The 23,967-nt window shown below is 42.7% G+C and overlaps 1 protein-coding gene across 3 annotated transcripts; it reads right to left on the bottom strand.

The window, feature by feature from the left end:
- Window positions 1-208: 208 nt before the first annotated feature.
- Window positions 209-18,537, bottom strand: rgl3a (ral guanine nucleotide dissociation stimulator-like 3a). Of its 3 annotated transcripts, XM_055906987.1 has the most exons (19): window positions 18,211-18,537; window positions 16,817-16,896; window positions 16,298-16,514; window positions 11,361-11,531; window positions 11,029-11,177; window positions 9,712-9,756; window positions 9,455-9,624; window positions 9,084-9,253; window positions 8,701-8,988; window positions 8,428-8,531; window positions 8,153-8,237; window positions 6,659-6,727; window positions 5,627-5,713; window positions 5,389-5,421; window positions 5,060-5,277; window positions 4,331-4,466; window positions 3,791-4,066; window positions 3,479-3,593; window positions 209-3,249 (listed from the first exon to the last, which is right to left on the bottom strand). In XM_055906987.1, the coding sequence occupies exons 3-19, from the start codon at window positions 16,481-16,483 to the stop codon at window positions 3,095-3,097; spliced, it is 2,457 nt and encodes an 818-aa protein (XP_055762962.1). In that variant the 5' UTR covers window positions 16,484-16,514; window positions 16,817-16,896; window positions 18,211-18,537; the 3' UTR covers window positions 209-3,094. The 3 variants fall into 3 exon arrangements, with proteins under 3 accessions (XP_055762962.1, XP_055762961.1, XP_055762963.1); XM_055906986.1 differs by lacking the exon at window positions 16,817-16,896 and having other exon boundaries at window positions 18,211-18,536; XM_055906988.1 differs by lacking the exons at window positions 16,298-16,514; window positions 16,817-16,896; window positions 18,211-18,537 and adding an exon at window positions 13,586-13,970.
- Window positions 18,538-23,967: the final 5,430 nt, after the last annotated feature.

The following is a 23,967-nucleotide window of genomic DNA, read 5'->3' as shown; positions in this document are numbered from 1 at the left end:
CTCTTTGTCAAACAATCCTTGACACCGGCCAGCTCTATCGGTTTCATAGTTCCACTCAGACTGTAGTGCCACCATGTGGCGAGAAAGAGCATTGCTCAAATGTCATACATTATTTATTCAAAGCTCAGTCAGCCACTGCATTTCAATGGAGGACAGGTTCAATATCACATCTCTATAAAACAGAATACACTTCAAACAAAGATACTACTGCAGTGACAGTAAGGCATTTTAATTAAAGCAACATTTTAATAAAGCAATAAATAATGCATTAGTCTGTCAAACTCAATAAACAAAAACACTAACAATCGAAGTAAACACATAGTGGAATTACCTTACCACACCCAAAACATTTCTTCAAACAGCATGGTTCTCCAAATGGTTCTCAGACACAGCATAGCAACGACACCACACAGTCTCTACAAACTTCAGGTACAAAAATGCTCACCTGCATACGTCTAAGGGACGCTTTTGTTTACTTTTTAACCGGTCCCTCCCTATTTAGTCCCAGTGGAAAGACTGACCAAAACTAATGTTCCTACCCTATCACAAATATCATGTAAAATAAAGCTATATTTTTTGCATGGACTAGGTGACAAATAGCATGGACTAGGTGACTAGTGTGTAAGATATAATGCAAAGTCAACATGAGTTGAGTATAATCTTTATTAATTAATATCCCATAGTTTAAAACAGTGACATTGAGAGAAAAGTGCTTGAATTAAAACACCCAACTATGTCTTACTATACTCGTGAGGACGTTTTGGGGACCAACAATGATTCCCATTCAAAATCCTATTTTCCCTAACCCCAACCCTAAAATAGCCTTTTTATAAGTGAGGACCGGCCAAACATCCTCACTTCTCTGAAGTTTTGTTGGTTTACTATTCTAGTAAGGACTTCTGGTCCTCACAAGTTTAGTAAAATGTACACACACGACAAATGTCTCTCCGAATAAAACACTAGGGGTTTCAGCTAAATCTTAAGCAGCACAAAAAGGTCAATTCATGCTTGTTCTCTGTTGTCTCCCCATCTGACTTGTAAACAGTTCTACACTTCACAACACTATCAGCAATACCCACATTCACCAACCACCCACTGCCCTCACACCGGTAATGAATTCACCATAAATAACACCATCACATTCTGTGTCTTTCAACATCCACATTCAATGTCATTCTCATGTAGTCATGTCCCCACTGAAATCAAATGGGCCTGTTTTAACCAGGGGGGGGGGGGGTTATCAGACATTGTTTGTGGGAAACCCTCTCCCTCCTCCGCTCTCTTTTTCTGCATTTCTTCAGAAAGCCTGTAGTCATGTATAGAATAACACAGTGTACAAAACAGTAAGAACACCCTCCTAATATTGAGTTGCACCACCTCCATTTCCCTCAGAACAACCTCAATTTGTTGGGGCATGGACTCTACAAGGTGTCGATAGCGTTCCCAGCAGCGTTGCAGTTCTTGACATACACAAACCGGTGTGCCTGCAATCTACTACCATATCCTGTTGAAAGGCATTTAAATTGTGTGTCTTGCCATTCATCCTCTGAATGGCACACAGACAACGCATGTCTCAATTGTCTCAAGGCTTAAAAAGCCATAAACCTGTCTCCTCCCCTTCATCTACACTGATTGAAGTGGATTTAACAGGTGACATCAGGGATCATATCTTTCACCTGGTCAGTGTTGGAAAGAGTCCTTAATGTTCTGTACACTCTTTATATCCTTCATTTGACATTCAAAATAAACAGTCTGATAAGAGACTTAAAGTGCCATCTTCCTATTATAGTTAAGACATTAACCATAATGTACATTTACCAGGCACTGCACTGTCCCCTCCCTCCATTGAACAATTCAGACTCATAAAAATTACAAACAAATAACATCACTTTATAATTTGTCAAAGCTGAAACACTGAAATGCAACATAGCACTGAGAATAATTACTGAAACGATCTGGTCTATATACATATTGCTAATAACACTATCATATCTACTGTTGTTATTCATTTTTGTCTCGGTCTGTATGTATATATATGTGTGTGTGTGTGTGTGTGTGTGTGTGTGTGTGTGTGTGTGTGTGTGTGTGTGTGTGTATGTATGTATGTATATATGTATATGTATATATATGTATATGTATGTATATCTAAAGCCTATAGAACACATTCTGCTCCAATACTTAAATGCACCTTTCCTTCCTCACTTTCTGAAATGTTAGAACCGCGTACCCAGGGGTGTGGGCCATGTGAATGGTCATCCCCTCAGCACATACGGACTGCATCATTATGTGAGACCTACACCCCCCACTCAATCATGTTGGACACTTCCATCGATCCAGGGTCAATGACCTGCATGCCCTTTATGTTGGAAGATAACACACCTATTTGGAGAAGGGCGATTTCCTTCCTCCTTGTTCCTTTTCTTCACAAATAAGTAGATGCATAGTCCCTTGTGTTGATAATAGTCTTTGCTGTTCGGAGCTAAATTAATGACATGCAGAGCATTTGGAGTGTTGGTTCGATACACTGGTCAACATTCTAAAGTGCCATAGCATATTTGTTGACATTAGCTGGTGTTAGTCTTGTGTAGAAAATGGTTGTGGTTGATTTCTCATGTCTTCCATTGACATCCATATGGCTTCAATCCACCGAAGTGGATATAAGGCCACAAAATGTCTGCTTTCGTTACTTCAACTCACCTGTTTCAGTTTCAATCTCTGAGTACTCCATCTCCACATACTTATCCCCTCAAAACAGCACCTCTTGGCATATTTATCTCTATTGGTTTTCCATCCTTCAATATTGAACCTCCTGGAATACATCTAGTCCCATCCTTGAATCCATGAGTATCAAAATAATCTCCTTTCCAATGATGAGTCAACCACGTCCTGGTGCAGAAGCTTCATAATGGTGTTCACAATGCAAGTTCTCAGGCTGTGGCCAATGAAAGGCTTAAATGTGCATTTCTACCAAGCATTAGCAGCTAGCTCAGTTACAGTGAATACGCCATGGTTCCCGTGGGACACAATTCCACTTCCACCCTTCTCTATTGCTGTAGTTCTCCCTCCAGACTAGGCAGAGGAGCTGTGGTGCTGTCTACTTGGCAAGGTGTCCCCTGCCCTGGGCCCCGGGGCTAGAAGAAGTGCCCAGGCGTCTGCTGTGGCTCCTCCAGCGCTGGCGGAGGACAAAGTCGTAGTTGGCCAAGGTGGCCATGGCGTAGAACACGTTGGCCTTGTCAGGGATCTGGAGTTCTGGTGGGAATATATAGATCAGTATGGGTTGTATGGGGATTATATTGAGTGCCATAGACCCCAAATGTGTATCTCAATAGACTATGGTGGTTTATTTTCCTTGTCTCCTCTCCTTTATCTGTACTGATCAACAACAGAGGTGAACACAATACAAAATGTAGTTTAAAAGTGCAGAGGAAGAAAGGAGACAAGGGAGAGTAAGCTTCTTTCCTACTCTGACTGCGCTCACCTTTGTCCTGGGACAGCAGCTGTGTGAGGCTGAAGTCTGTACAGCTCATGTTCTCCAGGTTGTGTTTGTCCAGGGCCCTCTGGATCACCTGAGGAGTGTGGTCCTGACTGGTCAGCTGGACAAGAGGACCAGAGAGGCAAGGTTAGTAGAACACACTGGACATAAGCTGCTTCAAGTGTACACTCTTATGGAGGTGGAAATCCCAATTATTATTACTACTACAACCTAGAAAATCAACTACCATCCCTAACCAGTGAAGAGAGAGATATACATTGGGGCACTTTAAGGGAGTATTTGTTAGAGTTCACTCACCAGAATGCTCTTATAGACATTGCCGTTGTTGCCGCACTCCACGCTCACCCTCACGATGCAGGAGTCGGCTACCTGCTTGTTATAGACGGGCTTAGAGCACGGAGGAGAGGAGGAGGAGGAGCAACAGGAGGAGGAGGAAGAGCAGTCAGGGCTCATGGCCGTAGAGGAGTAGGAGAGGTCGGGCTGGGAGGAGCTGCAGGAGGCGTTGGAGGGAGTGGGGGAGGTGGTGTTGGAGGAGAGGCCTTCAGACACGTTGTGGAGGGAGCCTGACAGAGACTGGGAGAGGAGGCATAATAAATGATCCATGCTAACTGGCTAATAACTGTTATACATAAACAAGGTCAACATATAACTTCGGACCTGGATTCAAAGAGTATTTTAGCTGTGCTTTATTGAGCTTGCCTGGCACATTGGAACCAATAGAATACTACCCAAAGTGCAAACACCACCCAAATGGCTCAATCAAAACGCAAAAAAATATTTGAAAGAAATCAAATATTTGAACCCAGATCTGATTGAATCCTGGACATGGTTATCTACCTTGAGTTTGACTCTGAGGGGAGATGGCTGTGGTGAGGACAGATCCTCCATCTCAGAACCACTGGAGCCTGATGACGACACACTGAGCTGGTCTGAATGGGTCTTTCTGCTGGAGACATCAGTGCCCGACAGCAACCTACACACACATGAACATGTAAAGTTCATTAAAGTGCTCACAAATACCTCAAAAACACTCACATGTTCAATAGAGCCGAGGTATAGACAGACACCCTGATGAAGGCATTAGCCAATATGCGCTGGTGTGTCTTAATAATGCTGTAGCCCACACAAAGGCTTTTTAACTTTCAAACCCACACGAGTGCCTGCTTTGATTTTTTTTACCACCACTTAACGATTTGTAGATATAATTTTTCCTTTAGCTTTTCAATGACTATTCCCCTCCAAGAGCATCTGCTGTTGTTTGGGAAAACCTGCAGGACTCTTGCTACTTCTTTTCCCTCAATAGATAAAGTATATTCCTAACATAGTCTTTGGCCAATGACAGGAGTGTATTCTGTATTTATTAGGATCCCCATTAAATCACTAAATATACTCCTGTCATTGGCTGAAGACAAAGAGATGACAGGAGTGGAATGTTAGCTAGAAAAAGACTGGTACCCAGCCTTGCTACAACACAGTGGAGTATTGTATTTGGGTGGCACGGGGTAAATAATACATTTATGTCAGAAAGGATTCTTGACATTTTGGCCATTGGAAGGTCAGACTTACGAGGCTAGCTTCTTGTTGAGCAGGCGCTGGCTCCAGGAAGAGGGCGAGTTTGGACAAGGGTCGACCGGATGCTCTAGAGCACGGGACAGCTCATAACTCTCCTGGTCATTGAGCATGGTGTGGTTCTGCAGCCAGGCTGAGATGGTCTTGTCTACCGGGAGGCTGTAGCAGGAGCAGAACGCCTGCAGCTGGCCGATCTGAGACAGGATCTCAAACTCCTGATAGAGGGAGGGAGGGAGAGAATGTCATGATACAGCCCACACACAGTACTGTATGGTTACTGAGATTAAAAGAAATGCAACCAAAAGCCACTAGGGGGTGACACTTACCCTTCTACGTTTCTCAAAGTTAATGAGGCCACCCTGTGAATTGGGATACAAATAGGATTGAAATGAGCTCATATCAGACCATTGTAAATGCAGACAAATAATAGACAAGGAAAGTGGGTCATATAAATAGGAGTGAAAAGTTGGGATGTTCTGACCACCAAAAGGTCTAGGAAGGCCACATCACAGAGCCACACTCGTATTGAATACATTGGGTTAGATATTAGAATTGTGATCTCACCTCTACTGTGTCTGTGAGTGCAGTATCCAGCATGGTGAGGACTGTCAGGTAGGTGCCCAGGTAGGGGACTACACCACTGGTTGGGCTCTTTTTGAGGGACGATAAGACACTACGTCATACAGCAGCCTATCCTAGATTATACACTCGTCCCAAATGGCTCCCTATTCCTGCACAGTGCACTCAATTTTCACCAGAGCCTTGGTCAAAAGAAGTGCACTAAATAAGGAGCCATTGGGACACGTTCTAAACAATGTAAATAGTTTATATTGTGTGAAGGACAATGGGATGGTACGTCATAAAACAGTTCACAGCGATTGTGTTTATACAGAATCATCATCACCTAACCTTTATATAACATTGACCTGATGATGATCCACAATGACTAAAAAGGGTCTAAGTTAAGTTAACTTTGTACAACGTAAATTCAAGTGTCATTAAAGTGTGCAAAAGACAAGTGTTGTGATTTGAGCTGACTAAGAGTTTCCACTGGACGAGAGGATGGAAATTAAAAGGAGGAAGGTTGGAACGGAGAGAGATCTATATTAGAGAATCACTGTGTAACCCAAATGGCACCCTATTCCCTAAATAGTGCACTACTTTTGACCAGAAAGTATTGCAATATATAGAAAATAGGGTGCCATTCGGGAAGCATCCAGTATCACAGACAGAGGCTGCATGTAACTTGTTTCAGAGAAGTCGAAACTAGGACGGGTCAGGACCATTAAGGGGTATTCCTACCTCACTTCCTCTTTTCGCTCTAAAGTATTAGGAAGAGACTTGTTTGCTGAGCTAACAGTATTATTTTAGTCTTCTCCACGCATCTCGTGCTCTGTGGTCCAAAGTCAAAGAATAAGGAAGCCACATAATGTCGGCCGATTTGAATGGATTCGCACGATTGTTGTGGACAGTAACTGAATATTATCAGCATTCTAGCTGTTCATACAATATACTGTAGGTGCTCAGACAGAAGTTCTATAATTTCAGTCCAGATCATGTTAGAACACCTAAACCACGGGCAGGAAGTAGTCTTACCATCTGTTTAGACATGGGACACAGCTGGGGTGACTTGGGGGCGGCGTTGTCATCCGGCTGGCTGCCATCCTAAAGAACAGCAAAAACAACAGTCACATTAGGCTTGGTATAAAATGGGCACGGAAAAATCAATCAATTGCCATCCATTAGCCAAGAATCAATAAAGTCCTCTAAAAGGTTCCTACACATGAGTGCTTGAAATAGCGTGCATTATTCAGTCACACTACCTGCATCTACTTGTTTTGGGCTTAAACAAGTACATGGAGTTTGATATATGATGGGTGGGGCAATCATTGCAAGCCAAATAGCTGTTCTATAATACTTCCTTGTACAGTGAGTGCAGTACATAGTTAAGTTATTAATTAACTACTTAGTTCTAGTTATTATTGGGTGTGGTGTCTGATTGGTTGTCCCCCGTCATGATAAGGCTGAGATTGAATCACCTATAAAACCCAAGCACACACCCTTCTTCAGACAATCAGCCAGTGGTGGCTGGTGGTACTTTAAATGGGTGGACGGGCTCATAGTAATGGCTGGAACAGAATTAATGGAATTGTATCAAACACCTGGTTTTCCATGTGCTTAATACCATTCCATTAACTCCATTCCATCCATTATGAGCCATCCTCCCCTCACCAGCCTCCTCTGGAAATCAACACATACCAAGTCACCTCCGCCTGGTAATAGATGTTGCTAGTTTTACCCGGAGGCGTGTGTGAGTTCAGTCAATGCGGTGTGACTCAGTGTGCCCAGCCCGAAACTGGCAGTCATATTGAATACACCACCTTTAGATGTGGGCCGTTTACAAAGCCAACAAGTAAAAGTGAATATAATATGATAGACAGTGCTATCGGATATCACTGACCCCATTTGATTGTGTGGCCAAAGTATAAAGTACAATGGCTCTTTTGTTCTGAAGTGTACACTTCCGATATGATAACAGCCCTATCATTATACTGTATTAACACCCATATCAGTCATTTAGCTGGCGGCAAGTAGCCTAGCAGTTAAGAGGGTTAGGCCAATAACTGGAAGGTCGCTGGTTCGGATCCCTGAGCTGACTAGGTGAAAAATCTGTCAACATGCCCTTGAGGATGGCACCTAACCCTAATTGCTCCGGATAAGTGCATCTGCTAAATTACTAAAATGTAAATGAAAAAAAAAATGCTTTTTCCACCTGAGTAGAACAGTAAATGTTGCTACTCAGATGGAAAATGTATTTTTAAGTGGTGTTCTTACTGTTGAACTCTACGGTTGTGGTGCCATTGTGTTTATTTTTTTTAATTGAACCTTTATTTAACTAGGCAAGTCAGTTAAAAACAAATTCTTATTTACAATGACGGCCTACCGGGGAACAGTGGATTAACTGCCATGTTCAGAATTACAGAATTTTTTTTAACCTTGTCAGCTCGGGGATTCGATCCAGCGACCTTTTGGTAACTGGCCAAACGCTCTAACCACTACCATTCTTTGGTTCTATTCTGTGGTTCTTACCTCCACCAGGATCTCTCTGCTGGTCAGAACACAGTTCTCATCTGGGAACGTCTCACACAGCTGGTCGAAACAGGCCATACAATCCCTAAAATAAAATTAATTGTCAGTTTTCAGAAATGTGCAGTATGCATCTCAGCCACCATATTCAGGGTTGCTTTCCACTCAAAGAAGAATATCAAAGTGGTTTTCAGTTCAGAAGTAGAGTAAATCTGGGTCTGAGAACTTACCCTGGCTGACAAAATGTAAACCTGCTACCGTGCCTCTGCATATCTCACCTGTTGACGGCAGCCCAGCTCTTCTTGAGGCGGTACACAGCGTTGGACTGCAGGGCTGACAGGATGGCTCTCAGAGAGGAGAAGTTCTTCAGCATTCTGCACTCCTACAGAGGGCAGGACCGAACACAATGCCTACATTTAGCCACTTAAGAAACAGTTTTCCTGTTGCTTTCCTAAATATCTAAAAAAATACAAATTAAGCTAAACATGTCTCCAAAGATCTCAACATGTAGATAAATATATGTTCTTTGTATACCATCTGGACTTGCTGACCTGTGCTATGGCGATCCACCGCTCTATCACCCTGGCCCTGAGGGTGGGGCTGGTGTGGGGGAGGAGAGGGGAGCTAGGGGCCGTAGACGGACTCGGGGTTGAGGAGGCGACAGAGATCGGAGAAGTTGACGAGGAGCACAGCAGGGAGGTGATGACCCGGTTGGTGACAGCATTGAACTGGGCGATGGTGGCGCGGACGGTGGGCGCAACGTTGCGGCTCTCCTTCTTGTCCCGCTGAGACCAGACACAGCCCAGGCACTGGAATGGGACCACCTTGATGAAGAGGTCCTATAGGAAGGAGGGAAATACACTTTGTAAGCTTTGTCATTCATGCGGAGTGATTGAACAGAAAGGGTTGGGTCATAAAGATGATTAACACTTACAGCGTCCAATTGTGTCAGCTGCTCTGCCACTTCTATGACAGGGAAGTCCATAAAGTCTCCAGTCACCTCCTTCGGTACTTCCTCTCCTGATCCCTCCTCTCCTGACCCCTCCACTTTCTGCTGACAATCACTATTATCTATTGGTGAAGACTGATGCAGACTAATGCGATCTAGGAAGAAAATAAGCAAAATCACAACTTCTAAGACTTCTACTGGTGAGGTAGGATGCAGTTTTTTGCTTGTGAGAGAAAGGGGCAAGCATAAAAACTTGAAACAGCGAGGTACTACCTACATTTGTCCAATATAAACCCAGAGTTTGATTTCTGTTGAAAAACGTTTTTCTACGGTTTGCCTTACTGAATGCTACCAACCTTCTTCCTGGAGCTTCTTGAGCAGCGTCTCAGCTGTTTGTGCGAGGCGACGGAAGGCGAGGCGGTGGCGGAGGTGGAAACAGAGCAGCCTCAGGGAGGGGTGCCGAGGGGGTTCCCTGAAGTCCTCCTTGTGTTCCTCTAGCCAAGTTCTGATCAGGGGCACCAGGGTGCTGGAGGAGGGGGGGTGATTAATATCAAGGGTGTTTTATGGTAAGAAGACATTGCAGAAGTAGTTGAGAGAGTGAAGTTCCTCATACCTCCTTGGGCAGACTGTGTTGTCCAGGTTGGCAATCATATCATCCCTATGGAAATAGAGACATGCAGTACTTAGAAAAAACCTGAATGTTTGCTCAATGGTTACTGCTCCTACAAGGGATTTAGGGGTACAAAGCAATGTTTTGACCAACATGGTCTTTGTCAAAGAAATAGTTGGCCCTCTGCTACTCTCCTCCCACACCATGAATCTGACAAGCAAGAGAAGCCCTTTACTAACATATAAACTACAGAGACCTGACCTTCGGCGGAAAGCCCATTGCTGTCAATTACAATCCATGTGCCCTGGGGCTAGCATATGGTGACGTCAGTTTCATAAGGAAGCCTGTTGCTACCAGCACTGCAGAAATGAGGATGACTGCTTAACAACCAATTAATCATTATCTCTAGGGTTCTAAATGTCATAGGTCAAAGCAGATAGCATTAAACTGCAGTAAAAGGCTAACTACTGAACTGGTAAAGGGTCTTACTAGTCGATAGCTCAGAAAAGTTCAATACAATATCACAGAATAAGGCTCCCAGATTTTCCAGAAATCCCAGTTAGAGAATTCCTGGATATCGTGAGGGAATAAACAGGAGATGCAGGAATCCTCCAACTATGATATCTGGAAAACCTCAGTTTTATTTATTATTTATTTTTGCATAAAATATTATGAATAACCTATGAGGCAGCATTTTTAAAAAGGAGTCTTTAGACATTCTTGTTGGACCCGTCATGTGGTAGGTAATTAGGAACCGGTTAGGCAAACTCATAACTGAGTGACTGACGCCTCCCACAACATCACACAAATATGTATGGGGTGAAACTGAATTATTCAAACTAGGAAAGACTTACAACATTAGACTGGTAGTCCTACATCATGCCAGATGCCTTCCAAATATTTTTGAAAGAGGTGCAACCAAAGTGCAGCCTCGGAGATTAGTCAGAGGTTAGTCAGAGGTTATTAGTCTGATAAGAATTCAGGTCATTTTGTATGGGTCCTATCTAGGCCAAGGACTCCAGGCAAGACTCAAGGGTTTACTTCACAAGATGTCTTTAGTCAACTGTTTTCAATGACTTTTCCTACTTACAAAAACACATGCATGTAAAAATTATCTTAACAGTAAGTGTCTGCTAAATACATGATCATATCACAAAACATTCAGAAGTAACATAGCATCATATAATCTCTGTAACCATCTCACCTCTGGAAGAGCAACAGCACAGTGCCACATACTGAATTACATTTGGGTTAAATGCATGTTGCTCTGAATAACAACAAAAAACAACAACCACCATGAAATCCTATTCTGTGTCTCACCTCTGGAAGAGCAGTTCTATGAGTGTGTTGGTGGTGGTGAAGGTTCTGTAGGTGGACAGAAACACTCTGACATAGTCAGATTCCTGGTGTTCTGAGTCCAGCAGGTGGGTTACCAGGCGCTCCAGGGTCCCCGCTTTCAACCGACGCACCTTCAATCAAATACAAATCCACTTTATTCATTATTAACTTTTTACATTAGCAGTTGTCGCAAAATGCTTGTCTCCCTCTCCCTACATCTTTCCCTTTCTCCGCCTCTCTTGTCCTTTGTCTATCCCCAGTCTGTCCTTCTCCACATCTCTCTCTGATCATTCATTCTCTCAAAGTGCTTTTACCTTCACTGTGTGGTACTGGATGAAGTTGAAAGCCGAAGGAGTCGACTGGGACATAGTGAGAGGCTCTGAGGGGTCCTGGGTGGAGGGGCTGGGGAGCACAGGCTCCCTACATAGCGTTATGCCGAACACGGCACCCTCTTCCACCTCCTCCCCCCACTCCTGCACTGGGTCCTGGTGGGAGACAAAGGCAGTGGAGGTGAGACTTCAATATAATAGTAATTGCACATTAAGGGTTGTTGACATTAGCCAAAAGTGCCATAACACACAGAATTAATCAAAATGGGTTTGCCGGTCCTACTAAATTCACATAGACGTTCAACTTCAACGGCAGTGAAGTGGCCTACATTTTCCTCATGCTCTGTGACACAAACACCACCAGAACAAATGTAGAGATCTTCACATTCAAAGCATTCAGGCAATGAGCAGTTTAAGTGAGAAGGTTAGGCATGTGTGGCATGTTTTCAGCAACAGGGGAATTTCCTATACTGTATGATTATATCCCATCTGACTGGTATGAGAGCACATTATACATTTTGAAATGTATACTTGCTAGTTATAGACCTGTATGTCTAAAATGTGGAACGTTTTTAGCAAGACATGTGCAACATCGTTGCTCCCTCCACTCAAGCTATACTACATCAACTCCCATTCCATCACCCAGAGCAAAGTAAAGATAATATTCAATCTCCATCAAAGAGAACCACAATGGAAATACGTTTAAGTTCTCAACGTTTTTTTAAATGCATTGCATCCATGTGTTGTTCAATTGTGCTATTAAAATGGTCAAATAAATACAATTGCAAAAAAATACCATGGCATTTCCTTCTCTTTTGAAGAAGACGCCGACGTATGGTGTTAAAACCAACCAAACACCATTTCACACAAAGGGTACATCCCAAATGGCAACCTATTCCCTATGGCCAAATGGCAACCTATTCCCTATGGGCCTTGGTCAAAAGTAGTGTACTATATAGTGAATAGGGTGCCATTTGACACACATCCACACTTCCTGACATACAGAAGGAGATCCACATCGCCCACATTAGCCCAACATCCCATAGACTAGACAGAGGTTATACCCTCACCATGTAACCAGAGGATCAGGTTTCAGTTTCACTGATAGGGCAGAGTGTAGAGTGGGTAGGGTGTGGTGCTACCAGCTCTGTAGCCCCTAGACTTTGACCCGACTGGGTAGGTAGACAGAAGACCCTACCCAGACCTGTAGCTTTTAGACAAAGCAGAACTCACTGTATCCATGGGGCCTGCCTACCCATGCACTGGAGAGCACTACAGTACCTCTCAGTATCTCTGAGTTCTGTTCACGTCGGTAACAAAATCGGAGTAACACATTTCAGTAACATCTAGCAGTTCTCAGTCCCTGGAGAGAGCCCATGAATTCCATATAATAACTTCTAGGGTGAAGATTCTAGCTAGTATCCCACTGACACACAATGGAGAATCAAGCCATAAATAGAGGATGAGGAAACAAGGAAGTTTCCACGCGGTCAGACATGTTGGATCTGAGTCATATAGCTGGCAACGTCCAAACTCTCCCTATATCTGTCTCTGGTTGATGCTATTCACAGCCACTAAAAGCCTGTCGATATCCACAGTCTGTCGTAAAGAACATTGACAGGCTCCAAATGACTGTTTTGTTGTCATTATACAACACCTAATGGAGTCTGGCTGGCTGCAGAGGGAACGAGAACAAACGCCACTATTTACTGTGCCCTCCATATCTGTGTCCTCCATATGCCAGACATGCAAGTTTTGTTGATAACTCTCCATGGTACACTGGTCTGGACCAATAGGCAACCTCAATGTTCTGTCCCTGTCTGGTGTGTGAACGCATACACACAAATGCACTTTCAAAATAATCAAAAAATTACATAAAAACCAAAATATGAAATCTTGAAAACAATATTGAGTTAAAGTTGTGATTACACTATATGAAAAACAAAATAATATTAGGAGGAAAAATCACAATATGGTCCTATAATAATAATTTTGATTCTTTGCTTTGTCAGTAAATGTATTAACTATTTGAAAAATTATGAAGGTTTAATTATTTTAGGCTATTGTTTTTTTTAAATAGTAAAATCTCACAGGATAAAAGGCTGTGTAATTAATTGATTGTATGCGACAAAAGTAGATCAAGTAGCCTAAAAGAACAGAGACATTTCAAAAGAAGTACAGTAAGCAATGAATAAAAGTAAAACTAATACCATGGACAAACGCCATTTCCCCATATTTCCCAGTCGTTTTAGTTGATGAAAGAAGGTAAAGTTTCCAGTAGTTTAGGGAGCCATTTCTTCTGTTTTGCTGCTGGTAGATACTGATATTCCAATGAAGTAATCCGTGAGGGACCGAAATAAATTATTGGATGGCCAGTAGCCTAGTTCCGCAAATTACCTGGGATGTCGCTGATCCGACCAAAATAACAATTCTGAATTTCGTATAATAATATAGAGTATATTTTGTATACTGTATCAACTCAAACGACAATAATAGATGAATATACTTCTAAGCAGACTTCAAACTCGATAGCCTAGCCGCTACACAGCCTGTCTGTGTGAGCTTCGCTGTGAGCTGTGCGACAGCCGGTTTCTGTGCAAGTCGCAGTGACTGATTGCACCTGAGCGCGAGAGCAGAGGCTGTACTAGCAGGTGAAGGCAGGGCGGAAATCTCGATACCACGCGCTTTTACGTCAACAGATTTGGTGATAGCAGTGTCACAAACTGACAGTAACAGGCCATGTCATTCACAACTTTCACACTTGTAATGTTTTTTTGATTATTTAGGCAAATTAAAATAATTTAAAACAATGGAATAAACAAACATTTGCACCATCTTTGTAGGTATAAATGATGTCTGATTACTGTAGGCCTACTATAGCCATAAAGGGAACATTTGCCTTTTTCCCTTAAATGCATTAATCCACTTTCTATTCTCTAGGTACAGTATGAGCTTTTTGCTATTAGTGTTTTGGGAATTCTGAGTCTGAGAAAATTCTGAGAGAATTATTCAGGCAAGAACCATGTGCTTCTCAGGTGACTGCTCCTGGTATCTCCTTCATACCTTACTGCCACTATTCTAAAATCCAGTCGGGACAGTTCTCAGGACTGCTCTCAAACCATGGTGTCTGTAGGAGGTATGGCATGGTTGGAAATTCCACAGAAAAACAAGTCTGTTTTGTTCCTATTGAGTGTTTCAAGCCAGTGTCACCTGTTGCTGTCCTTTTCTACTGGCTGGCTGAAAGTTCCAAAATGACTTAGAAGCAGACCATATTTATCATTTGGTGAAGAGAAACATGTAGGGTTTCTGTTGAGCTGAACAGTAGCTCTATAGTCCCAATGTTCTTATAGCCTTGACTTGTGTGAGCCAGAACGAACAGCTCATATAGCAGGATCCTATCTCCTGTTTCTGTAGTGTGAGGCAGCTTAATGTACAAGTACCCCCCCTGGACAGGACACTAGTCTATCGCAGGGCCTTACCACCAACATATCTCCTTTATTCTGATTACCACTCGAGACGCATCGGGTACCGTTTTTACAGTCTTTGGTATGACTCGGCCAGAGATCGACCTCCCAACCTTTCAGTCTCAGGGCGGACAAGTGTACTCATATCTGAATATAAAATTTTCACTGTAGTCTAATCTACTTTTATCCCTAAATTGTCCCAATGAGAAAGCGCCTTGACCGCCCAATGATAAAGTGTCAACCATCTCTAGCTCAGCAGATGGCGTTTGATCAATGGCGGCTTCTATTATAAACCCCCCTCATTAGCAAACATTGGGTTTCAAAAGGGGAGAATGGGTAACTGTTGCTTAATGAGTCCCCCCCCCCCCCCCCCTCTCCTCTGAATATCTGAACCATGGCCATCCAATGCCACACTCTGCCAGTCCAGAGGCACAAAGAGAATGAGAGGGGTAGCCGAGGGGGCAGGGTGAATAATTAACGTTAATGAGACACAGTGAATTCACAACAACGCACAACAATTGTCCGATTAGATGACTTCATAACAAATTCATCTCGATTTTGTATAATCGATGACATGAGTAAACTGTCTTTTTGGAACAATATTTTTGTTGGTATGAAATACGGTTTACAACTGTGGGACATGTCCAAATGATAGCCCTTATCAGAAGAGGCATGTTAAAACCAGCATGCTTCAGAAGTGACAGACACTTCCTGGTGGACTTCCTTCCTCCTCAGTGTCAAAATAGCTACTGTGTTCAACAACACAAACTACTGAAGAAAAAGGAAACAAAAGGCAGCAGCCTACATGAGAACAACATCTGCTCTGACGTAAAACCACCGCACACTGAGGTAAATGACAGTTGTTATACAGCACAGTGATGACCCCTCCCTCTTACCATTTACGCAGTAACCTAACCTAGACAGTAAAGCTGGCCCCTATAAATCTCAACCCTAGCTCTACAACTGACGTCACTGGAGATGTCAGGCTCTTATAAATCAATCCTGGTAAGAGGAAGCTTCCAAAAGTAAGGCAACTGGATATTCTGACACAAGAAAAGTGTTTTCATGTCATATTCAGGAGGCTCCCACTCACTGGTTTCACTTGCCAAGTCCCTGTAGGTCTAATACCTGACATTTATATGGTTTTAATGGAGCTACCAAGCTAACTGACTGCTCAAATGTGTATGCACAATAACTGTATAGGGTATCAGTCAGACCAAACCCTTCAGCCTCTACACAGAGACTCAAGCAACTCTTTACCTAACTGGAAGGGGGAAACACCATGCCACCAAATCTAACCTCCTAAATTAATACATTACCATTTGATAGGTACTTTACACAATACTGAGTCAGAGGATTAAAGGTCTGTCTACGCATTGACACTCAATGCAACCCACTCCACTCTCTTTGGCCCTTAGCTATAACGAAAGGGCAAACATCACCTTTTCACCAACTCACCTCAGTGACCTCTGTTTCCAGCAGCTGGAAGCGCCTCAGCCAAAGCCCCGGCTCCATGTCCGTCAGGACGTCCACACGGTGGGTGTGTCGAAGGCACAGCAGTCTCTTCATCCTGCCTACCCGGGCTCTCAGGCCCCTGCCCTCCCCTTCTCCTCCACAGAGAGATAGTGTAGACCGCATCCTCATCCACAGGTAGTAGAGTCATCAAGGTTCTCACCTGACAAGGGGAGAGTAGAGAGAGCCCTTAACCACCACACTATAGTACAACTATGTAGGACAAGTGACAATGAATGAATGATAGGTCTACAGGACAGAATGAAAGTCATGCTTTGTTATGTTACATTCCAATACTTTATTGCCAATTGTCTAGGAAATTCAATAATTTTATGTTGCAAGGAAGAGGTTCAATAAAGAAGACAAAAGAGTCATTCAACAGTACAGTACTTTATGGGGATTTCTTAGTGGCATTTAGAGGACTGGATAGCAAATATTTTGGAACATTGACTTCCTGTACATTACCCTAACATATTCATTGGTTCATAGAAGCACAATGATGTCCATTTTCTGACCCAATTCTATGAAAAGGGAATGCTGTCCACCTTTAAGAACAGGAAAAATACAAAAAATAAGTTTAGAAAACTCCTCCAGTCAATCTATGAAACCATGACCAAGTCAATCAAGAAGTCCCCGTCTGTCTACATAATCGCTGCTCTTTCCAGGACCGACAGGCTTTGTTCACTCTAAACCCATATAATCCTCTGTTGACTACACACCTTTGAGGCATTAACATAAGTGACAAAATATTATGGTTACAGTTTTGTCGTCACTTAAGTTGATCTAAATAATGGTCCACAATAGTGTACTGTGTGAACATGAGTGAGGCTGGTCATACACACCAGTCTGATTCACTATAGTCTTTTACATGCATCTCAACCCGTCCCTTCACACAAACGTGTAGACAACACATAGCCTGGTGCTTCTGTAGCCAACTTCATGGCAATGAACACACAGAGGAGTTGACTGAAGAACAAACAGACTATATTACCAGGATAGGAAACACAAATATAAAGTACAGTAACTTAATGCATTTGATTGGTGAGCTTTTCCTTAACCACAGTTTAACAGATCTGCCCAGATTCATCGTTGGAGCCATGATGGCTGTACAGTTTCTCTGAGTCATGGAAATAACATTCCATACAGGGAAACTGTGTTGAGATGCCATATGATTTGGCAAGACTACAAACAGATCTGAGAACCACCCAGCCTTTTCTTGCTAAGACAGATGAAGTAAATACAAACAGTACAGAAGATATGTTGTGCCAACAAGAAGATGCCAGACAACATGTGTTGTCACAACATGCCCTTTTATAAATGGGGCTTCTTTTACCAGCTTTACGGAGAAATAGGGAAAGGAGGCATAGCATGACTTAGGCTACCTATAATAATAATAATAATAACACAGCTATTTTTACCCATATAATCCTTTGACTCCACGCCTCCATCTTTGAGTCATTAATAACATAAGTGGTGCCAAAAATAAACACAATGAAATATTTAGAAGTCAAAATGGAATGATCACTCAGTGATTGTTGATTGTACTGATTGGTGCTTAAAGAACTTATGGTTACATTTTGGCTGCCATTTGGGTTGAATTAAATAATGCTCCACAATAATGTATGAACATGAATGACACTACTGGTCATACCAATCAGATTGACTATAATATTTCACATGCATCTCAACCCGTCCCTTCCCCCCAAAAGGTCTAGACAACACATCGCCTGGACCTAGATTTTAAGAGCTCCTTAGCCAACTCTTCATGGCAATGAATGAACACAGGGAGGAGTTGGCTAAAGCAAAAACAGACTCGATTCCCAGGCTAGGAAACACAAATAGAAAGTACAGTAACTTACTGCGTTCGATTGGTAAGCGTCTCCTAAACCGCAGTTTGACAGATCAGCCCAGATTCATCTCTGGAGCCATGATGGTTGTACAGTTTCTCTCTGAGTGATGACAAGAGCATTCCATACAGGGAAACTGTGTTGATGGGGAGCTTGGAGATGGAGAGAGTGGCAATGAATGGTCACTCAGTGATTGTTGATTGTACTGGTTGGCGCTTTAACAGCTGAACTATGGAGAGAAAGGGAAAGAGAGGAAGAAGGGCGGGTGGTCCCCTTTTTTCTCTTTCCCTGCTCCCCTCTTCTCCATTGTGTAATACGGTCCTGTATAAGTAATCTGTTGATTACAGATCTGTCAGGTCCAATATCTTTCCGCTTAACTTATCTCTTCATTAAAAGTGAGCGAGCCCCAACTCTCTTTTGTTTTCTTGTTGGCAAACCATCAACACTGGAGAGATGAGCCATGCTACTGGCTCTCTGTGTGCACCGTGCCTGTATTTCTGGCAATTAATATATAAGGAAATACTAGGCCTAAGGCCTACAACTATTAAGATGAAACCGTTTTTGACCATCAACTATATAGACAATAGTTTGTTTCTTACCTGCGAATATCCCCGGACATTACATGTTTGCATTGATTTTTAACCAGGGCTGATCGCATGTTTCATTATCATTTCACATGATGGTCATTTCATAAACATTGGTTTGATTAGAAGTCCATCCATACACACTGGCCTCATTGACAGAGTGTGTGGAGTGGAAGGGTAGATCACTTTAGAAAAACACAGGTGTACAATGACTAATTGATTGCCTAGCTAATTATCTTAAAGAGGGAGGGTACCTGTTGGTCTCCCTCTTGCTCTCTCTCAAGTCATCAGGTTGAATAAGGGCATAAGGTAGCGTGCCTTGAATGATGTTCAGACAGGTTGTTAGAACATTCTCTTTAAGAGAATGAAAAATGTAATTTGGGAGATGTGTCTCATTGGCTATGTTCACACAGGCAGCCTAACTCACAAAATATCTGAATTAGGCTGCCTGTGTAAACCTATGAGTTTTATATCCAAAACTAAGATTGAAAGCACGCAAATCAGGAATATTAACGGTATAGGCCTATACATGAAAAGTGAAAATGCTTCCAAACCTTATTCCTTACGATGAATTTGTTTACAGGTATTTTTTAACATTTATGAATGTTATTCAATGAGTTTATATTGGCTATAGCAGTAAAGGCCAAATTCAATATTACATTTGTTTTTGTAATACAGTTACACTTTTAAGAATGAAAGCCTGTTGTATTAGATGAAGTGCCCTTTCATATAGACCACATGGAGAATTCAATAAAACTTCAAAAATGTATTTCACATTCGATCTATTCATTTCATGTGTAGGCTAATGGGTGTGTCTGTGTGTATGGTGTGAGAGTAACCAATGGAAACCTAGCCCAAGCTCTGTATTAGGCCCTTTGAAATGAAGTCAATATTGTTTCCTGTTAGGAGAAAAAAACAACAAGAATTAAAAAAATACACACCCATTATGCCCTGGCCTTTGTTCTGTCTCTCTGCTTGACATTCACCTCTTACCCTCTGTAACTGCATTTAGACACACTGCGTCATAACTTCAGAAACGTCAAACGCCCAATCTAAAGCAAGCACATCCTTCTTTCTTGTTGCGTCTGTGGAAAAAAATTTACTGCTTAAACATTGGTCGCTAAGGCCTGTTACAGCCCTTTGAGTATCAATAATGAAATATCTGATAGAATTGCAGGTGCTGCAAAACTACAAAAACTACTAATTGAAACCTGTTCTCAATAACCAAGCAGGACTAAAGCGATTTCCAAGTATGTTTCTTCTCTGTACTCTTACAGTACACTGTCTGGAACATGTTGTGCACCATGCATGCCAGGCACTCATACTGTCAAACTCACACAACAAAGAACGTTTAATCGCAGTGACTCATTGTGCTGGTTTGAAAAAGCTTTTGTCCCTCACCCCCAGCTGTCTGTCTGTCTGTCTGTCTCGTTGCATAAGTCACACAGCCAGCATCATGTGAGCGAGCATGGAGAGAAGAAGGAAGAGAGAGGGACGGAGAGGAAGAGAGAGAGGGAAGGAGGGGAAGAGATAGGGAAGGACGGGAAGAGAGATAGAGACAGAGAGATGGAGGGAGGGGAGAGAGAGAGACAGAGAGGGGAAAGGAGGGGAAGAGCAAGAGCGAGAAGGAGGGGAAGAGAGAGACAGAAAGAGAGGGGGGAAAGAGTGAGACAGAGAAAGAGGGAGGGAGGGGAGAGAGAGTGAGAGTTCTTGGACTTGCATCTCTGAATCTACGATATGAGGAAAGGTTGTCCCATCAACAAAGTGTTGGGAGGAGAGGACAGTGTCATTAGTCATAGTTCAACTCAAGCACTAACAACTGGGTTGTTACACCAAATGAGTGCCTTTTGCATCCCTTTGATATTTTAAGTAGAAATTGTGCATCAATATTGAATTTTAAAAGCCTGTTATATTAAATTAAGTGCCCTTTAGTATAGACCACATGGAAAATTCAATAAATCTGACTAACTAGTGCTAAAATGTCTCTCCGTGCATCCTCTGTGACTTCTAGGAAGATTTTAACTCACTTAAACCCAACATTTCTCCAAGTTTCTCTTGTTTTAATATGGTGAAACTTTAAATAAAAAAATATAAATAAAATTCTCAAAAGAAACATTTAACATCTAATAGTCAAATCATAGTGTAAAAGTAGAGGCCTCCCGAGTGGCGCAGTGCCACTAGAGATCCTGGTTCGAGTCCAGGCTCTGTCACAGCCATCCGCGACCGGGAGTCCCATGGGCGGTGCACAATTAGCCCAGCGTCATCTGGGTTAGGGGATGGTCTGTCCTGCAGGGATGCTCTTGTCCCATTGTGCACTAGTGACTCCTGTGGCGGGCTGGGTGCAATGCACGCTGACATGGTTGCCAGGTGTACAGTGTTTCTTCTGACACATTGGTGCGGCTCGTTTCCGGATTAAGCGGGTATTGTGTCAAGAAGCAATGTGCTCTCGACCTTCGCCTCTCCCGAGTCCGTATAGGAGTTGCAGCGATGGGATGAGACTAACTACCAATTGGATACCACGAAAAAGAGCTACAAAAAAATACAAAAAAGTAGGTGAGCTTTGTAGTAACCTGGTATATTTATGTTTACCGATAGATGGCAATAGACGGGTTTCCTTTCCGCATCAGTAGCCGTTTTCTGTCTGCCATATATAACCATGCTTGAGAAAGCCTCAGGTAGCTTACGCCAGGTGCATTAGGGAATGTTATTCTAAGTTACAATTAAATACTAAAATGTACTTATGTGTCCGGTGTCATCAATCTAAGAAGCATTTTAAGATACTACATATTTGGCGACAAGGATGACTTTGGAGGACTGCTATGAACTTGTTTGCCACGAATTCAACGGAGTGTTTGGCGTGCGACGCTGGATGTGAGACTCAGGTGAGCGGTGGAAGATTTGGAAGGATTGATTCCCTGGATACGGATAGGATAAATTATTGACTGTGTGAGGGGAGAGAGAATCGGAAAAGATGGCTTTGGCAACAATGGGCTCGCTACCACCATTTGATCCTAAAAATCAGGAATGGAAGGTGTACTGTGAAATAATGGACCATAAGCCTCTAATCTCTCTGTTCCATGAACAAAAGCCAGTATCACAAATGGTCTCTTCAAGAGTTCAACGTTGTGCTGTGTGGCTCAGGGCCCACGTGTACAGAATCATTTACAAACCAGGTAGATACCATGGGAATGCTGATGCTCTGAGTAGGTTGCCTGTTCCACAAATCATCGCTCAGGAAGGAGAAAATGACCAAGTCTTGATGATCGATGTGTTGGATGACACACCGGTGAACACAGCACAAATCAGGCAATGGACTTCAAAGAATGTGACATTATCACAAGTGCATGAATTTATCCTGAAAGGGTGGCCTACTGTGACAGAGCCTCAGATCATGCCTTACTACGCTCGTCGCTTGGCCTTGAGTGTTGGAGATGGGTGTGTTCTGTGGGGTTCAAGAGTAGTAATCCCATCACAAGGGCAGGGTATGCTACTGAAGTTGTTGCACCAATCACATCCAGGTATGTCGGGAATGAAAGACCTAGCAAGGTCATACGTCTGGTGGCCAAAGATGGACCAGGATGTGGAAAATGAGGTTACCCTGTGTACAGATTGTCAGAGTAACAGGAAGTCACCCCCCACCACGCCATTACATCCATGGGAATGGCCGGAACAACCATGGACACAACTACATGTGGACTACGCTGGAACATTCCTAGGGAAAATGTTCCTGTGCTAATTGATTCTCATTCAAAGTGGCTGGATTTTTACCCCATGAACACGTCAACATCGCACATTACGATTGAGAAGTTCAGTGTCATGAGATTGCCTCAGATGTTGGTTAGCGACAATGCTACTTGTTTTACAAGCACTGAATTCACAAGTTTCATGAAACAAAATGGAATTCAGCATATAATGTTGGCCCCTTTTCACCCATCTTCAAACAGATTAGCAGAACGTGCAGTTCCGACCTTGAAGGAGGGGATGAGGAAGATGCAAGGGGACAGCATTGAAACAAAGGTGTCCAGATTATTGTTTAGCTACAGGATCACTCCTCAAGCTACAACTGGGTTGTCACCTGCAGAAATGCTGACGTCAAGGAGGTTAAGGTCAACCCTGGATCTCATCAGGCCAGACCTGAAAGTGAAAATACAACAAAAGCAATGGAATCAAAAACGGAATCACGACAACAGAGCCACACTCAGAAGTTTCTCACCTGGAGATGTCTACACAAGAAACTATGGGTTTGGTCCTAAATGGATTCCAGCTACAATTGAGGATTGCTCAGGACAAGTATCCTATACTGTGATCATCAGCAGTGGACAAAGACTAAGGAGACGTGGATCAGAACCGAGCTCAAATTCCAGTTTCATCCGTGGACATGGATCAATGCTTCCACAAGCAGGACAGGACATTGGAACGTTCCCCAGGGTTGCATTTGGACAAACAACCTGAGACCAACAAGTCTCAACTTCCTGAGACCATTCCGGGATGACCTCCTCCTGTGAAGTCTCCACAAAAGGACTTTGTTTCACCATCAGGGGGTGAAGTGCTGGTGGCACCAGCTACACCACCTCTGAGACGCTCTATTAGAGATACGTCCGCCAGACTATTTTAGATCATAAGGGAGATCATGTTCGAGAAAAAAACGTGATATAAAAATAGCATGTGATTATGAGAAAATCATAAAATGTTTAAGTTGGGTTATTAGCTTTAAATGGGGGATGTAGTAACCTGGTTTATTTATGTTTACCAAAAGATGGCAGTATTGACTAAAGAAGGTGGTTTGCTTTCCGCATCCATAGCTGTTTTCTATGTCTGCCATGTATAACCATTCTTTAGAAAGTCTCAGATAGCTTACGCCAGGTGCATTAGGGAATGTTATTCTAAGTTACAATTAAATACTAAAACAAACTTATGTGTCCGGTGTCATCAATCTAAGAAGCATTTTAAGATACTGTTATACTCTTTTTGGCCAATTTTGGGGTGTTTTGTGGTGGAAAATTGAGTTGCTCAAGCAATAACACGTCAACCCTGTTACCCAACTTGCATTCAATTGCACCTCCCTGTGATTCACAACAAGCTTCCATTCCCCCTGTCACAAGGGAATGTATGGAATTGAAATTGTCAACCCTGTCACGGTCGACCCTGTTAATTAATAGGCATTTAGTATAGTATTCTTAGGTAT

The sequence above is a fragment of the Salvelinus fontinalis genome, chromosome 40, assembly GCF_029448725.1.
Source record: "Salvelinus fontinalis isolate EN_2023a chromosome 40, ASM2944872v1, whole genome shotgun sequence".
In the NCBI taxonomy this organism is placed as follows: domain Eukaryota; kingdom Metazoa; phylum Chordata; class Actinopteri; order Salmoniformes; family Salmonidae; genus Salvelinus; species Salvelinus fontinalis.
This window is presented reverse-complemented; position numbering and strand designations above follow the sequence as displayed.

Excerpts from the sequence above, each read along its gene's own strand:
- rgl3a (XM_055906987.1), bottom strand. The coding sequence starts at position 16,483 with ATGAGGATGCGGTCTACACTATCTCTCTGTGGAGGAGAAGGGGAGGGC. Across the intron at positions 9,254-9,454 it reads CAAGAAGCTCCAGGAAGAAG|ATCGCATTAGTCTGCATCAG; the intron begins GTTGGTAGCATT and ends TTTTCTTCCTAG. Across the intron at positions 5,422-5,626 it reads CACTCACAGACACAGTAGAG|GGTGGCCTCATTAACTTTGA; the intron begins GTGAGATCACAA and ends CCCAATTCACAG.